At 42.9% G+C, this 18,825-nt stretch overlaps 1 protein-coding gene and 1 long non-coding RNA gene across 5 annotated transcripts in view; one reads left to right on the top strand and one right to left on the bottom strand.

Moving 5' to 3' along the window:
* Positions 1 to 18,825, bottom strand: part of unc5a (unc-5 netrin receptor A) — a 140,394-nt gene that overhangs the window by 5,699 nt on the left and 115,870 nt on the right. For 2 of the 4 annotated variants that reach the window (XM_032528057.1, XM_032528060.1), the window contains 6 exons: positions 18,332 to 18,562; positions 17,319 to 17,618; positions 12,581 to 12,668; positions 11,940 to 12,108; positions 9,621 to 9,854; positions 1,289 to 1,438 (listed from right to left, as the gene is read on the bottom strand). In XM_032528057.1, the coding sequence (XP_032383948.1) occupies positions 1,289 to 1,438; positions 9,621 to 9,854; positions 11,940 to 12,108; positions 12,581 to 12,668; positions 17,319 to 17,618; positions 18,332 to 18,562 (1,172 nt within the window). The remainder of the gene's footprint in view (positions 1 to 1,288; positions 1,439 to 9,620; positions 9,855 to 11,939; positions 12,109 to 12,580; positions 12,669 to 17,318; positions 17,619 to 18,331; positions 18,563 to 18,825) is intronic. The other 2 variants (XM_032528059.1, XM_032528061.1) reach the window with 1 other exon arrangement.
* On the top strand, positions 684 to 17,034 carry LOC116696849 (uncharacterized). Its single transcript, XR_004333845.1, has 3 exons — positions 684 to 694; positions 3,567 to 3,575; positions 16,833 to 17,034. It is a non-coding gene; the product is annotated as an uncharacterized LOC116696849 (long non-coding RNA).

The following is an 18,825-nucleotide window of genomic DNA, read 5'->3' as shown; positions in this document are numbered from 1 at the left end:
TTGTCTACCAGGGTGTGTTGCCTGAATTTATTCAAGCCTGACAATTTCTACATCTTTCACTGTTGCTCCATATTAATTACTAATTTGCATATCCCAAGAGAAGCAGCGCAGTTATCCTGAAAAAAAGGGTACACTAACTCCTCACTTCACCCTAAGTTCAACAGCTGACAAGAACTCAGTCTGAGAGTGAAGAGGGAATGTATATCACGCTGCTAACCAAACGGGGGCACTGTTACCCAGGCAGCTGGATGACGGATGGAACCGGGGGAAACGCACAAATGTCTTCACGGGGGCCCCGGGGAGAGTAAAGGCCTTTTTTGACCGCACTGCTGAGAGGGGAATAACACTTCCAAATGAACAGGCACAGTCCAGAGGAATAAGCCTCTGTTCTGGTTGCATTGTTGCTGCCGCTGCTTGCTTGTCACAGTCCATGTGTTCTCTATGGGGACCTGGTGCTCAGTGCTTACACAGTTATGGCCAGAGCTTTTTCTAGTTCTTTGAACAGCCCCTATGTCTCATGTCATCGCCGGGCTGCAGAGCAGTGGGCCACGCAGGTGTGGGGAGTGCAGTAGAGGTGAAGAGGTTCCAAGATTTAGGTTGGGAAGTTCGGGATATTTACATACTGCTCTATATTTCATCTGAGCTCCCTTTGAGAGAGCAACAACGAGGATAATCAATCAGCTTGCAGCTCTGGGTTAGTGCACACGACCCAGCTGTGCACACATATACGCCCTTACGCAGAAGCACAAGCAGACGAGCACATGTACTTGGTGCACACACACCCGAAAGGTTCCCTCGGCTCCCAGCAAACGACTTAAAGTTGCACACTGTGCCAAGAATAGAGAGGTTATTGGACAGAAGAGTCCTGCAGTAACAGACTGAACACTCCTTTGTGTGAATCTTTAAAGTGAACTGAAGCCAAACCAAAACATAACATACTTAATTAAAACTCTGAACCATTTCAAATTAAAACAACTTTAGAGAGAGTACCTCATTAACAATAAAAAGTTGTTTCTGAAGAACTTTTGATTACTCAGTAACATTGCTATGCTTTTGCCCACACACACACACTTCATTCTTTTTTAATTTCTTTGGATGGCTAATTTAAAATAACCCGAGACAACATGGATTTTAAATTGAGTATACAAACAAACACAATAGAGAGCCCAATAACTGCTGACACACAAATTTGACAGATTCAGCCAGGCACTTCTATTACATGTCCGTGCTCTGGCTCTGATCCGGAGTGACTCCCAGCCCCTGCAGCCCGCAGGCCCGGCCAACACACCTGGTAGCCGGCTAGCAGCTTGCTCCTCCAGTGTGCCTGGGGCATGTCATGGATGGACAGGCGCAGGTTGTGGTAGCTGTCTTTGAAAAGCAGGACGTGAGGCTCGTCAATCAGTCGACCCCCGAGCTGCCGCTCCATCTGCATCACCTCCTGATGAAAGAGCAGGGAGAGGAGGAAACATATTTACCATCATAGTCACAGAGGTAAGTGAAAATGTGCAAAACAATCCATAACTGTGTCGGTTTCCTGTTTACACTTTTTATGCTGCATCACTCACACCAAACGGTACAGTTTGGAACAAGAATTTATCTCCACACACAGCGAGAAATACAAAGAAACACGAAAGGAGACAGATAACGGCAACGCATGCACATGCACGCACGCGCGGACGCCGCACGCACGCACGCACGCACGCACGCACGCACGCACCACTCAACCACACACACACACACACACACACGCACACACACACACACACACACACACACACACACACACACACACACACACACACACACACACACACACACACACACACCACACACACACACACAGCTTTCATCTCTGTGGTGCACGTCTTATGTGTTTGTTGTGTCATACCACCATTTTACTAACTTGTAACTGCATCTTTGAACTTTATCAAAATCTGAATCGGGATTGTTGTATTTTATGTGTCTATGGCTCTGCATGTTCCCATGTGTCGGAAACTGGTTGTAACTAGTGTTGCTTGGCTTTGTTTTGTTGCTTTGTGTTGCTAGCATGGCTACTTAATAAGTGTTACTCTACTAATATTTCAGGGCTTGCGTGGTGTCTTGAGAACGCTTCTGTTGCTGTTGCTGTCTTTATGGCGTCTTCTTGTCTTACGTTTGTACATTTTAATTATCACCTTATTGGTATCAAGACATTTTACCAAAGGACTACAGTTAAAAATTAGCCAGCTGGCTTACACTGGTCTGGCACATTGACAGAAATGTTGATTAATGTGTGTTGTCCTTATAAATAAAGAAATGACATAAAATGATACACAGCATGAGCATAAGGCAGGGGTACAGTACATCTTTGTGTCCCTGCATGCGGCCGCGGCGGGCTGGACCAACTCGTCCCCACAGAGCTTTAATGTCACTACAAGGTTGATCTCCTGCCTCAGTGTGTGCGCGCCCAGCTTCCAGCAACTGCATTAGCATGCAAATGCTGCAGCCATCTCGGCCGACTAGCTACCTGGGCTGTGATGAAGTAAGTGAACGAGCCATTAGTCAACTGCTCATTGTTCTCGCATGGTGAATCTCCTTAATTTCATTTTTGTTTTTGTGCCAGGAGAGATTTGTAAATGCATGCTTAATATTTTAATCTCTGTGGGACTTGCTCAGTGGACCATTTGTTGCCATCCAAATGACCATCTGGAATGGGATGATAATTTCCGCCAAATTTTCCTCTGATCTATCAATTTATTTTGAACTGAATGCTTTGTGCTGAATTAGTCTTTAAGGTTCCAATACTTTGGAGGGTGTTCACATGTGCTACCTCTGATCAGAAGAGCATATTACAACAGAGGAAAACAGAACTTTGAAATTAGTCGTGTGAGAAGACCTCAGAAATAAGATATGTTCTTTAATCTTTCTGAGGAGGGAAACAAGATGGCAGCAGAGGGGAAAAAACAGGCAGCCAGAATGCGCCTCGGAGTCTAGGAGACACATCTCAAAGACAAAGGCTCAGAGAGGGAGACGTATGTAGATAGAAGCCATATGTTGAGCGCTGCATGCCAGCATGGTTGCCCATGGTTTGATTTCAGCAAAGACATCTAATTAAGGTGGAGAATGGCAGTAATTTCTATCTGCACAACACATATTCAATTTTCTGCCCTCTTTACCAGGAATGTTCTAGACTGATTCCAATTATAATGGAAAGGAAGCTGTTAATTATCAATTTGGAATCTCGACCTGCTTTTATTTGATGTGCTCTCTCCTTCACTGAATGAGCACTTTTTGCTTTGGCCCAAGACTTGCATTTCCATGTTTGCTCAGCACATTGCTATTTTCCATGTTTGCTTAATGCTTAATTTCTTGTTAACATGAATATTATGCCCCGTGATTATCCATCTCGATTCCTGCATTTACATTAGTTTATTCCTTTCACCCAAATGCCATACAATGATCTGATTGTATGTAGCCGGCTGGAACATTCTCCTCACTGTGCTGCCATGCCGGAGCCTTGTGATGTTACCCGGCCCACTTACTCAGAGTGGGAAGGTCAGACAATAGCTCTGAATCAAAGCGTTGAGGTCTAATGAGTTAATAACAGGGGGCAGCGCATTCTCCACAGAATTAAAAGCCCTCTGCTATTATGTCTTTTATGCAGACAAAAGGCACGTTGTGAGGGCTTCATAGAGAGGTTCATTTAATACAGTTCGTAAGCACAATAATTTGTTGGGGGCGATTAGCATTGCAAATTGGGGCTGGTGGACTTTGATCGGATTTTTGACCTATAGCAGCAGATATAGGCCTGCTAACAAGAGTAAGCGTGCAGAATGCCAATTATCTTATTATCAACATATTGCTCCTAGAATGAATACTAACTCGCCATTCTAGTAGTCCATCAGGTTCAGGGCTAACACGGCAGGATTACAATCAACAAGGTCTAGGGCATGGCGCGCCTGCTAGCTGACAGGGACACTGAGCTTACTGAGGGAAAATACACAGCACCTAGTGTGGACATGTCCTTGCTTTGAAATGACACTGTCTCACTTGTGTATTGTTTATGTGTGCCTGAGTGCCTGTGAGTGTGTGTATTAGAGTGTGTTTGTGTGCAGGGTTTCAGCATATGTTCTGGACTGAGAGAATAATGGCCCTCTTTACGCCCCATTATCCTGTTAACAAATGACAGTGTGAGCGAGCTAATAGATGAGAAGCTAAATGTTACCACATTTACTCTGGGTTGGAAAACAATGCAAGGTTTTGAATTAGTTTATCAAATCACATATTAATCATCAACTCGGAGCTAAGTTATGCTTCCAGTCAGTGCAGATCAGAAGAGCAGTTTCTCCACAGACACTCTGACCCTGTACAACCGTGGACACATTAAGATGCATGAGATGGGCGAGAAGTTCAAGTACTGCAGGAGAAAAACCCCTTTTGTTCTGGCGGAAGTAGAGATAGCCTGCGGTGTGTGTGAAGACTGTGAATTTAGAGTCAGCTAGAGCCAAGACCACCCCCTGACATTCAATGAGGCTGGCTAAAGAGAGTGAGATAGAGCAGGGAGGAGTGAAAAGAGTCAGAGCAAGAGGGAAGAGAGACAGAGGCAGCTTAACATTTGTGTCTCCAGGTCACTCGAGTGGCCAGCTTTAGCAGGAAAGATAACAGGATTACTGCAATCATGGCCACAGTTTTTCTATGACTTCAACCCCCTTCCCACCCTCACTCATCTCCTCACCCATCCCCTCATCCTCTCGGCTCGGACCAGAGCTGGGACTGTGATGGACTGGGGCTCGGCTCCACTGGGAAACAAGAGACACTCATACAGCTAATCTCTTCGGGCTGGTGCTGACAGAAAGAGGTTAGCGGCAGCACCAAGCTCTCTCTTGCAACAAAAACAGCCAGCCATCGGATGCAGGAAAGAAACAGTCTAAACAAATTAAAGTATTAGCAGAGGCCTATATATATATATATATATATATATACACACACACAGCATAAATATATAATAAAGCTGGTTCAAAGCTGCAGATTAAAATACACAGCAAGGTCAAGCTATTACATGTGGTCTTTTATTATTCTGGATTGGTGTGTAATAAACCGATTAACTTAACTAGCTGTGATGGGGATAATAACTAATGTTTGATCAGTTAATTAGTCCAACTACATGTCATTTGAAACAGAGAGATACACAGCCTTTAATATCCTCATAAACTCGTCCTCACCCCTCCACTTTTAGCAATGTTGTGTCCTCATGTTTAAAAATGGGTGTTCGTAGCGACGATCCGTTTTCGGAGCTGCTCTTTTCAGGCAAATGCATTTGTTTATAGAGAGTAGCCTGGCTATGTGGGCTCCATAAATCTGTGTATTTGTCAGCAGGACGTGACAGGCTTTTCCTCTCTGACTGAGAGTCTATCAGTCTGAGCTCCAGTGGCCGTGCCCGCTACAGTCAACTCTGATTAATAACTACAAATAGAAGGGACTTGTCTGCTCAGTTATAAATGGTGACTGTGTTTGCTAGGAAAAAGATGCACATTCTGCCTGATAAATCGCAGGCAGGACGAGAAAAACACCACACAGGAACACAGAAATATAATATGGAAACAATTTCTCTGCTGGGCTCAGTGATAAAGCTGACTGTCTTTGTTTCATTTAATGGCAGCAATTACTGGCCTATGCTCTGTTTTCTCCCCTAGAACTTCTTGCCAGTAACTATTCTGATGGAGGGATTTGCATTACTCTCTGTACGTGCTGGGTTTCTCTCCTCCAATACATAAAAGCAAAACATTTCTGCTGAAATGTAGCTTGCTGCTAAGGAGTTTAGGAGGAAAACGTCATAGTGGAGAGAGCACATAAACTGTTTATGAGCCCTTTTATACCCAAATAAGAATAACTGCTTGAGGTCAAACACTGCATAAAACAGTCCAGGAGCCACTGTTTAACCAGTTGGACTGCAATTAAACACCAATTTAACACTAGAACATACTTTTTTAATGTATTTGCCTCGTTACATAAATATTGATGAAAGCGTAAATTCTGTAGTCTTAAATATAATACTGGGAGTACAAAGAGTTAACTAAAATATATTCTCACCATTTGGGAAATTTTATGGCTGTTAACATTCACTTAAACTCACTACAATATGATAAAAGAGTCAACCATGCTCTGCTAGACTACACTTTGAGCTAATTGCTAACACCAGCATGCTAACATGCTTGCAATGACAACACCAACATGTTGATTTTAAACAGATATCATTTTGCCATGTTAATCCTTTTGGTTTGTCGTGTCAGCATGCTAGTATTTGCTTATCAGCACTAAACACAAAGTCGGCCTACAGCTGAGGCTGATGGGAATGCCATTTGTTTATGGCATGAGAGAAGAAGTCAGAAGGATGTATCTTCTGGGACATGTATGTATAGAAATCCATCTAACAGTTGTGAGATTGTTGGAATCGAGCCTGCGTTGAGGAGTAAACCTACCTACCTACCAACCCATATATATATATATATTTATATATATAATATATATATATATATATATATATATAATATATATAAATATATATATGGGTTGGTAGGTAGGTAGGTTTTATATATATATATATATATATATATATATATATATATATATATATATATGGTGCCTGTTCTACCATCTGAGCTAAATTGGTGGATTATCATTGCCATCCATAGAACCATAACATTAAAAAAAAAAAATCCATTTTTTTATTGCTAAATCTACTGGATTAGTATTTTTGGTGGTCCTTCAAAAAAGTCTAGCACTGAAAAACTGACTTGTGTTTCTACCTCTGTAAAAAATAAATCTGACTGAAAGTGGGTGGTTTCATTGTACATGTTTTTTTTTCTTCTTTTAAATAGCACAACAACACTGGCCCTACAAAACACAGACGTGTGGGTGTAAAGGAAGAACATTTGGTTATCAATAAACCCCAGTATATTTTGTTATTGTTCCACTATTCAAACGTGGATTATGCTCAGTGGTAAACCTACTGAGTTTGTTTTTTTCCTTCACTCCAAAAGCTGACAGATTCTGAATATCGTAGCTAAATATAAAATTAAAAAAAAACTAGTTGGACCATATTCAGATCCTAAAAAGGCACCTTGGCCAGCACCCTTCCAGTTTAATTAGATGACGGTGTTAGGTCTATCTCTGTACTGGGTCGGAAGCTTGGTTCACTGCAGGTGTTTCAATCAGTCTTTGGATGGCAGAACATCAGTGAAGCTCTCCCACAGGTCTCGCTGGGAACAACCGAGTGCACAGTGAGGGCGCTACCAAAAGCCGATCATGACTCCTCTGTTGCGCGCCAGCCTTGGCTTGGCCCATCAAGAGTGGGACACACATTAAATATTAACTTAATTGGTCCCAGCAGAGCCCTGCTAACATACGGCAAGCATCAGACAGAAATGTCACTGTTTCCCCTGAGCCCCCGCACACTTAGGATCAAAGACAATAACATTGGTTCTAATCTGCTGTAATTGGGAGATTGCATGGTACAGCGTGCATACTGTAAGTGTAGCGTGCACGTGTTTGTGGGTGTGCGTACGTGCCACTCTCGCTGATGGAGGCTTGTCAGATGAGACTGACAGCAAGCCAGGGACTTGGAGAAAAAAAAACTCAGTGTTGGGTTTCTACAGTTCTTCCTGCCACTGAACAGCCAACAGAAAAGGCAGAAAAACATTTTTTTTTCCCACCTCCCATTGAAAGTGCAGGCTGTTTAATGCATGGAAAGTAGACTTCTTGTCTGAAAAATGGGGCTGTCATAAAATTCACATGTGCTGAAGGTGTACTGTACATCAACTGAAGAATAAAAAATGCTGCTGTCCCACTCCACCATACCACCTACTGATGCTCCACCACTGTTGCATTCTACAATTAACTCTAATGGTAGCCATAGTGAAAAGTCTGATCATAAATGGTGCATTTTAAAGATAGTGATTAGTGATTAGGCTGAACCTCTCCGGGGAAGTTTAATCTCCACTCAAAGTGGTTAATGTACTTGCTAAATGAACTGCTCCCTCCATAATAGCACCAAGAGCAGTGTGAAGTCGAGATTACTAAACAGTGTGGGCCACATTTTAAATCACTCGCTAAAAACTACAAAACCCTGGAGACGCCGTGGCTTACCACAGGACCAGGTTGTGAAAGACGGGGAGTTAATGCACTCACGGGCGTCAAGGGAGATGCAGAGTATGGCAGCACAAGTGCTTGAGTCAACAAGCTCAGATGTCCTTTCCCTGGCTAAGAGATCGGGAGAATAGCAGAACAAGAGTTAGCCAGAGGGAGAGACACTCACAGAGAGAGAAAGAGTAAGAGAGAGAGAGAGAGAGAGAGAGAGAGATATTTGTGCACCACCAGCCTTTCTGCATCCAACACAGGACGTGCAAGGTCATTTCAACAGTCACACTGCAGCAGAACATCACTGGGTCATCCGATGATCTGAATATACAAAGACAACCCCCTCGTATTACAACTGCTTTGATAGTGAGTAAACAAAAAAGATATATATATATATATGCAAACAAATCACTTCCTCTGCAGAGCGTCATCAGCTGTACAGGCTTTACCTCCAGTATGCCACATTTGACATTTATTTCTACATATTATCTTCTATTCTCTATGTTCTAAGAACACAGTTGAATGTCAGCCAGCAATTTCCCTGAGCGCGCCTGCTATCATGCAATAGCTGTCAAACAGAGAAAGATAGCAGCAGGGGCAGAATTGAGCCACAAAAAGACAGATGTAAGCTAGGAGGTAATTCCCACCCCACAGCTAGAGCCTTTGCACAGTTCCCATCTAATCTTCAGCTCCCTGAATGTGTGAGTGCTAATTTCAGCTCGAGCCCCGACTCCCTCCCATTGTTTATGTCCCACAGCCGTCCATAGATTGTGCCGGTGCTGAACCTCAGCACAAGGAGGTCAGCCATTACAGCTTGCAAAAGTGGACTTGAGTGTGAAGTGGCTCTCGTGGCTGTGGGTGGTGTCAGACAGAGAGGAACAGCTTGGTGAGAGAAAGAGAGGTGTGGAGAGAGAAAGAGCGAGAGCACAGGGGTTGCTGGGAAAAGATTTGGGCAGGCTCTCCTTTTAATTTACTAATTAACCATGCAAATGAAATCTTAACAGGCTACTCAGAGGCAGTCCTCGGGGGAAGGAGGAAGGCATTAGTGCTTGATTATACTCTGTCCATGTGGAGAGCAAAAAAAGAGAAGCGAAATATGCTGTTGAACAAAGTGATGGGAAACTTCTTGGCCCACGGCAGCCAAGCGGAACCACTGACAGCATGAAACGGAATAAAATATCTTTGTAGCCATGCACACAAAAACACACTCAGAGTTTGTACTGTATACCATGATTAATCTGGACATATGCATTGTTTCAACAGACTCAAATCACACACCCTTGAACTGCACATGGTGTAATCAGGCCTGGAATATTGTTCAATTTACCATGGCAATGCCTAACTCCTACATGTCTGCACTACTACTAACCTTCCAATGTGACAGACAATGCTATTACACATAATAGTCTACCTATCACTCAGAAATGGCTCAATTGCCGGCGATCTCAGGCTGAGAAACTGCCAGCCAAACAATAACAGGCAGCACTACATTTGTCACAATTTACCTTGAAGACGTCTTGTGTGTCGTCCATGCAGTAGACCCTGATGTTGTACTCCAGCGTGGAGCAGTATGCATCGGAGAAGAGCACCAGCCTCAGGCGCTTGGCAGCGCCCATGTGCAGGGACTCTCCCACCAGGGCGAGGGTGCCCAGCTGCTCCGTGAAAAGCCGGCACGTCTCGGCCTCGAGCTGGCAGTAATAGGGCTCCGACACCAGCTCCTCCCCCATCAGCAGGACGTCCTGGAGGAGGCGAGGTGGAGAAGAAAAAACAAGGCATGGATGGAAGGTCAAGCACCCATTTTATGTAGAAGGGAAGGGTAATTTGTTTGCTTGGGTACCTGATGTGTATGTGTGGGTGTGTGTTTGTAAAGAGGTTGTTAGGAAAGTAGTTTGGCGCAGATGCAAACTTTCTCCCTCCTGTAGTGTGACAAAGTGGCATTCAGGCCGAAGGTCTTTAAGGCCGTTCAAATTTGGTACGTTTATATCAGAAAAAAAAATATTTTGTTCTGCTTCAAGGGGCAGGAACCCTTTCCTTATAAAAAGACACACCCTCGAAAAACAAAAATTTCTTAATAATGCAAAGAGGTCCCAATTTGCATGAAAGGAGACCGAATAGTTTCCCGGGGCAAAAATGGAGGTGCGGGGAAAGAAAAAAGGAGGGCAGTAAAAATCCGATGGGGGTTTTTCCGGTTTTCCTTTCCCATTTTGAGATTTGAAAAGAATTTTGGCAATTATCTACAAAAACACTTTTGTTTTTGGGGAAAAGGGTTTTAAAAAACGGGAAAAACCACAAATTAATTTTGGTTTTTTTTTCCAAGTAGAAAAAAATGAAAAATTTCAACTGTCGGCAAAAGCAAACATCTTGCTTTTTTTCTGCTTTGTTACCGAGAAAGTGCTGTATCACAACGCATTCAAAAAAGTGAAACTTGAAAAAAATTTCCCATCACTTAAGGTATTTTATGAATGATTCCCCCTGCTTTGGGTCATTTGATGGGGACAAATTTGGCCCCAAAGGTTAAAAACTTTTTCCCCAAAAATTCCATTATCCATTGACGTCTTTTCCTTACCAAATCAAGCAAAAGAGGCATTCTGGCTAAAAAACCCCCAGCAACCCCCCCTGGGGATCGTTTTCCCCAAGCCCCCTCTCATCAAAAAAAAATTAGTATTGAAAAATTCTTTCCCTTTATGCAACCACAATAAAAGCTCATTTTTTTAAATCATTTTAAAATTTTTTCAAAGGGGAAGCGAGAGCGAGGTGGCTCGATTACACCACTGAGCACTCACTCTACAAAAATTTTAATTTTTCCTACTCCTTTGCTTAAAAAAGTAAATTTTCAAAAAATTTTTTCCCCTTAAAGCCCTTTCCCCATTTTTCCCTTTGGACCAATGTCCAATCCCCCTCTTACATTCCCTACATCTACTTACCTGTTTTTTTCCCTTTTCCCTCTTTCCCTTTCGTTTTTTTCTTTTTTCTTCCTTAAAACACCCCTCTGTGGTTCTTCTCCTCTCATTCTTCTCATCCCCCCGGGTTTCCTTTTTTCTTTTGGTGGCCCACCGCGGGGCCCGGGGCTATATTTGGTCTGGCTGATGATTAAAGTGCGGCCCAACCCCCTGCCTCGACAGGCCAACCCCATCCCCAGAAAAACCCCACCCCCAAACACACAAAAGGAGTGAAAATTTTAGCAAAATATTAAACTTGAAAGAAGCCCCTACAACCATTTCCCAAAACCCACCAGCCCCCCTTTTTCCAATGCGGACTTTGGGAAAATGTGTAACCCCTCAAACAGCTTTGTTTTTTTGCAAAAGTGTGTGTGTGGTTTTGTGTTTTTTTGCGGGGTGTACACCAAATGTTCTTCCCAACTCTATCCTTTTTTCGGCCTTTGGTCACTTTCAAATTTCATGGATAAAAAAATGGGGAGGGAACTCGGTAATTGTAAGCAGTGGTCAAAAGTAGTCAAGGAGCACTCAGGAGAATACATTGAGGATCAGTAATTTGTTAGGAGAATTTCTGTTTTCAGAAAAATGTTGCCTAGCAACTCTTGAGCTGGAGAGAGCCAGATCTTCCAGGCTTTTGTTCCAGCCCAATGTGAAAACACCTGATGGTCAATATAACTGAAACACTAGAGTGGATGAGTTCTGGGCCAGAACTACATCCACTATACAGCAATGAGTGCTTTCCAGTGCCTGTTTCAAGTCACTGCTGAGCAAGTTTATACTTTTTCAAAGAAAGGTCTCAAGTAAATTCAGTACGACTTAACAAATTCACTGGGTGGCAACGTTGTCTTTCTATAGAGGATTTGTGCTGAAGTTATAGTGCTGTCTCACCTCCCAAGTGCCCTCATAGTTCTGCTTCTTGAGGCGGACGGCCCAGTTATCGAGGCATGCGTCAGAGCAGTGGTCCATGCTGAGGATAACTGGCCGGCTCAGGACCACCCCTGGAGGGCCACAACTCACTACGGGGCTAAGCACGGTCTGGCAGCCAGCCAGGGGTAACCTACACCGGGGAGAGAAGGGAGAGAGAAGGGAAGGACTCCAAATAAAGTGCTTTTACTCATCAAGTTATTAGTGAGAACATAGTGGTCTATTGTAAGCAGGATATGATACTGTTACCTCAGCAATTGATCTAGCAGCTCTAACAGAAAATAATGAAAGCCTGCTGGACTTACTGACTAGCTGGACCTAGTTGTGATGAGTGAGTCATAACATAACAATATCACAGCATGCTACAACGACTGTGCCTTCTGAGACTGAATGCAGCAAGGCAGATAAACAGGCTTTTCCAAACAATTCATCTAACTTAAATAGTGCACACCCTGGTAAAAGGCTACGTTATTTATTTACATCCCTCCTCCACAGTACTGGCACACACTCTTAAGCCTTTCCTAATGGAACAGTAGAGCATCAAAACAAACAGCCTAGTGGCATCCAGGGAAGACTGCCAGTTAGGCAGTGTTAAAGAGACCCACCTTAAATCTTCCTTCCTCTGAACAGTGAGATAAATCTCATAGATCTTTCCTCTGGGGATGGCCTCGGGAGGAATGAGCAGACTGATTCCTAATGCAAATACAACAAAGGGAGAGAGAGAGAGAGAGAGAGAGAGAGAGAGAGAGAGGAGAGAGAGAGAGAGAGAAAGGCGGGATAAAGAAGAGGGGGACAGGCTCATTTGTTCTGACTGAACAAGGGTTTTGTCATCTCACAAAAGGATGCCAGCCCACTCAAAACTGCACGGCTGCAAAAAAACAAAAAACAAATCTATTGTAAAAGGTCAAAGGCAGCCTCCGTCAGGTACGGCAGATGCAAATCTCGGCACCGGCAGCCGAGGCGGCACGCATCCCTATGGTCAACAATTAGCTGAGACAAAAGCACACACAGCTTTGCGGTTTAAATGTCCTCCGTCTGCCACCGAGTAGATAATTGAGAGCATGGAAAGGACTGCTCTAGGAAAATTACATTTCCCCAGGAGAGTGTGGCAAAGCACCTTGGAGAGAAGAGAGAGCTATTTAGGTAGTTTGAATGTTGTGGCATTAGTGTTGTGATTCTCATGACAAAATCATCTGCTTAGAATCCTATTTAAAATGTGGTACAAACAGTGACTATGCAACACAATCTCAACAGTCTTTGGATTGTAAACTGGGTCTGTTTACCATAAAACAATAGTTTGAATAAGGTGAAGGTGCCGGATACAGTAGCTGCAACATATCTCCTCTGAGTGGATGCAAGTGCTGATTTTTCCGTTTTCTGTGTCCCTATGAGAAGATGGGTGCCAATGCGTGGTATTGTCAACACAGCTTTAAGTTAATCCATGCAGAAAATATCAGTAAGAGAGCGGAAGAGAGACAGAGAAGAGAGAGCGAGAGTGATGGCAAGGAACAACACAAGAAGAAAGACCTTTTCTCCCACAAGATACTGGCTTACTGGCACTGTCATCGGCTAATCTGGACATCCTACAATAAGCCGAGTGAAAACACGGTCTTCCGATATAATAATATAAGCTCTGTACTCAGTTAATGTGAAGAGGGAAAGCAAAATAGGGACTAATGATGGAGGGCTTTTTATATCTTTTATCAGACTAATCTTTAATGGACCATCTCTTTCCCTCTGTCCCTGCACGTTGCACACAGCTGACACTTGTGGACATCAGCTACAAATTCAACCGGCTATGTCATAAGCAAGGGGCCTAATTGGAATAATTTGTTCAATGTTTTATTCCAGGAATCTTTCAGAGTACAGTGTGTTTTGTGCACATTCTATTTTAGAGTTAGTCATCTCATCCCTGCACTAACGTTTGAACTATTTGTACTGTTCAGTTCAGATGTAGGTTATTGAGCATGCATGTTATATACTGTAAAGGCCTTGCTTTTTGTAGGATTTCTTTGTATTAGTCACTTTTTTAGATCATGACCATTCTTTTAGATAGTTGGTGTCTCATCTTGTTCCTTACAACGACAACGTTTTAAAGTAATTTGCATCACAGAGAAAAATACTGACAGTGTAATAAGCTGCTTTGTATGAAGTGCTATTAGGAAAGCCACATGCACAAGATTTGAAGGCTGAATGGTCTGAGTCGGTTTCAACAAAGACAGTGAGACGTTTATGGGACTCAGCTGTTAGTGATAAAACCTCTTGTCAATGTCCAGTCAGATGCATTGTGTCATTAATGCAGGTGTAACAAAGTTTCTGTAAATATAACATTTAGTAGCAGATGTCACATTGTTTAGATGCAACATTTGATGTTTGTTTAAAGTAAAACAGCAAACAGAACATCCTACAGAGGATTACTGAAATCTCCCTGTCCTCACACTACACAGACTACATTGCTGTGTTTGCTGAAACAATACCTGAATAGAAACTATTCTTTGGTATCAGATTTGGTTGCCTTGGTTGCCTTCTTTTCTTAGAGTTTTCATAAAATCACATTTACAAATTACATATGGAAGCAGCAAACTGGTTCCGACCTAGAAACAAAAAAAACAACACATTGTTGCCTTTCAGTTCTGGTCCATTTCCTGTTCACACCAACTGGTTACAAATGAACCAAGAGCTGCAAACATCTTGGGCCATATCTTGCACCCGGCGCAGCACACCCCAAAGCCCGACGCAGTAGTCAATTTCCCGTCCAGCGGCCGCGTCATTAAAATAGCAAATGCATGGTCGTGCTTACAGGGAGGTGTGTTCAGGTGATTTGGCGTATTGCTATCTTGAGGCAGCGGGAACTGATCGCATGTTGGTGATCTAAGCCCTTTCACTGATTTCTCCCCTGGTGATTGTGACTTTTTTACTTCTCCCAGATCCACTGGTTTCTATCCTTGATTGTGCCCAACTTGGATAAGATTTTAATCCTCGGGGATTTTAGTATCCATGTCCATCAAAGCCTTTAGTTTGCTAGTTTCTACAACTTGCGGACTCTTTTAATCTGACTCAGTCTTTAACTTGTCCCACACACAAACATGGTCATACACTGGATCTTGTTTTATCATTAGGCTTTCCTGTTTTAAATATTGAGCTGGATGATGCTAGTCTATCTGACCATAAGCCTGTGATTTTTAATGCATCACTTTCTAATCCATTACCTAAACCTTGATTGCCAGAGCGCTACATCCAAGCACTGAACTCTTCCACTGCTAGGCAATATTCTAAAGATTTCATAGCATGCCCTTTTGATAGCCCTACAGAGATAACCTCCACCTCTCTGTCTACAGATGAGCTAGTTACTCGGTTTAATACTACTGTCACAGATGTTCTTGATATTGTTGCCCCTTTTAAACTGAAGTGACTCAGTCAAAGCCCTCCCTTGGCTTAACAGTGAGACTCGTGCCCTTGGACAAGAGTGTAGAAAAGCAAAAAGGATATAGAAAAAAGATAAACTGCAAGTGTCCTATGAGACACAGATCACCAGGTATCCTACCAAGGCATTGTCAAAGCATCTAAAGCAAAGCATTTTTCATGCACATAGTCCTATTTTGTTAACTGCAGTAAATACTGCACTAAATTATGCTATTGCACTCCCTGATGCTACGTTTGAAATCACAGAACAATTTTGAGCATTTTTTGTCAACAAGGTTGACACTATAATATCTTGTATTTCACCTACTGATCATGACCCTTCCAAAATCAATCCTATGCCCTGCTTCTCTGAATTGTTTTGTGCCTGTCAGCATTGAAGGATGTTGTATCACAAATAAATAAAACTACCTATTCATCTTCAGATAGTGTCCCCTCTCGTCTTTTGAAAGAGGTATTTCATACTATTGGTCCCAGCCTCTTGTCTGTAATACATACAGTAGCTCTTTTGTGAATGGCTTTACACATGCTGTGGTTCAGCCCCTAATTAAAAAACCCAACCTTGACCCTACTGGTTGTAACAGCTTTAGGCCTATTTCTAAATGATTGTTTATGTGAAAGATTTTGGAGAAGGTTGTTCTTGCTCAGCTCTCTTAATTTTTAAGTGAAAATAATGTCTTGGGCAATTTTCAGTCTGGTTTCAGAGTACACCATAGCACAGAAACAGCACTTCTTAAAGTGCTAAATGATATTGCTGTTTGGTGACGGACAAAATTGTGCTATTTTACTCTTGCTGGACCTTAGTGCTGCTTTTGACACTGTTGATCATGCCATCTTGTTGGATCACCTTAAGTATAGGGATCTAGACTGTTCAATTCAGTGGTTCAATTCTTATTTAAAAAATATAACCTTTTCTGTTGAAATTGTACATACCTCCTCCTCTTCGGCAGCGATTACATGCGGTGTACCTCAAGGTTTGATTTTAGGGCCAATTTTATTCTCTTTGTACATGCTCTCTTTCGGCTCCATTCTTCACAAACATATGTCATCATTGTTATGCTGATGACAGAGTTGAACCTGTCTCTAAAAACAGGTGATATCAACTCTTTAAAGTCCCTTTTTCAATGCCTGAAAGAGCTGGATGGCTAACAACTTTCTCCAACTCAATGAGAGTAAGACGGAAGTCATGTTGTTTGGCCCACCAAATTTAGTTGACAAACTTTCAAAAGATGTGGGGACTTTAGCTGATGCTTTTCCAGAATGCGTTTGCTAGATTGTTGATTGTTGGTACCAGAAGGAGGAATCATATCTCCCCAATACTGGCTTCAGGTCAAAAAAGAAAAGATTTTAAGGTGACGATACATGGATTGGCCCCTTTATATATTGCTGATCTCCTTACCAAGATCGTCTAATTAGTTCCTTTTAGCTATTCTACAGTCTTGGATGAAAACAAAGGGTGATTGTGCCTTCTCTGTTGTGGCCCCAAGACTCTGGAACAAACTTCCAATTCATATTAGGTCCTCTTCTACTGCGGAGATCTTTAAGTCTTGTCTTAAAACACATTTGTTTTCTTTGGCGTATGATTTAGTTTTGGGACATTTGTTGAGAAGGGGGTTGTTTGTATGATGTTCACTGTGTCTATATTGTCTTCCTTTGTTTTTATAACATATTACCTTGTACAGCACTTTGTTCAGCCTAGGTTGGTTTTAAATGTGCTCTATAAATAAATTGACATATTGACACAGAATGACATCCTCAAAACTCTCCAATGAAAGAGTTACCCGTCAGTCCATACGACTTTATATTTATAGCTCTTAACTAAAAGGCAACAATGTATCTTTTGCTTTGTCTAATCCAATTGAACCAAACTACAAGCGTGACAAGGACCTTAGAGATCTATGTGACCCTAAATGAAGAACCCACCTGTGTTGGGTATCGTCAGCCTCCCTCCCAGGAAGTTGAAGGTCCCGTAGGAGGTGTTTGCTACATCGCGTGGTAGTGTTTTAAAGTAGCTCTGAGTGGACAGCCTGCTCACAAACTCAGCAGGGTCTGAGTTAAGCTTGCCGTTGTGCAGAGTGTGCGAGCCGTTGGGAAGCGGGTCCAGCAGAGGCCCGTTGCTCATTGAAAACTTTCCAGTGGCATCATGGCGTGAGCGTAGGGTGCCTTGGTAACTGGTGGTGGTAGTGGTTAGATCAGGCTGGATAGTGAGCAAATGGGAATTCTCTGTTTGAATAATGAAAAAAGGAAACAGACAAAAGCAAATGTGTGAAACTTCATGAGTGGCAGTCAAGGGGGGGTTTGTACACCACAGAGACAGACCTCACACTCTCTAAAGCTGTCGCAACACACAACGAAAGCTGAAACAAACATAGAAAAGACACATGGTGCAGAAAACAGACTCACACACTCTTGACAACACACAAACACAAGCCAAAGCCAGTCAATTCCCACCCCCTCTCTCTATCTCTGTCTGTTTAGCAACCACACAATCAATTCCAAACAGAACTCAGATACAGCTTAGCACCCAGAATGTATAAAGGCTTTTTTTTTTTTATTTCACACAGTGAATCACAGGGACTGCAACCCAGTTCCCCATCTCCATCCAACACAGACAGTTGTATTTCTATTACTCGCTGGTAAACCTCAGAGGCTCCACACAGGCAGTAAACAGAGTGGGTACATTTCCTGACAATGAGGTGGTGGCGAAACATAATGTGACAGACACACAGACACACACACACACACACACACACACACACACACACACACACACTTAGACTAAAAACCACTGTAAACACATTCACACCACTTTCCCAACCACATACAAACAAGAGCAGTGGTACATGTAGATGAGTGCTGCACAGTCACGGTGGGCAGATGGACAGACCGACGGACGTACAGTGGAGGGTAGAACAGAACAAAGAACAGTTTCCTACTGCTGTGGGGGGGAGGCCTGCGTGGCCGCGGTGCCCACACACCTGGCTTGCTGGGCTTGATGCCCATGGGCTGGAAGCCAGTGGTGAGGATGGAGGAGTCTGCTACGTCGGCATCCAGGTCCTCCTTCTTGCGCCGGTAGACTAGGACCACCACAATGAGCAACAGAGTCAGACACAGAGCCACCGCCACTATGCCCACGTAGAGCGCCACATCCTCCGCCCCGCTCACAGCTGCAAGGGTAGGACACAGAACAGAAAAGAAATCATTAAGCACAACTGACAAACTCGCTTGTGTGTTGAATGAAAATACCAATGCATGTTGCTGGGAAATCTTTTAAAAAATTCAGTGCAAATGACTCACTTGATAATCTGGTTAATAGATAATATGAAATCCCTTCCACATTCCTTGCTTGCTATATTGTGCGACTTTGTTCCTGACTGTTTAATGCAAAGGGAAGAGAGCCAGCATTTGCAAATATTTGATAACCATCTCT

The sequence above is a fragment of the Etheostoma spectabile genome, chromosome 10 (genome assembly GCF_008692095.1).
Source record: "Etheostoma spectabile isolate EspeVRDwgs_2016 chromosome 10, UIUC_Espe_1.0, whole genome shotgun sequence".
Taxonomy (NCBI): Eukaryota; Metazoa; Chordata; class Actinopteri; order Perciformes; family Percidae; genus Etheostoma; species Etheostoma spectabile.
This window is presented reverse-complemented; position numbering and strand designations above follow the sequence as displayed.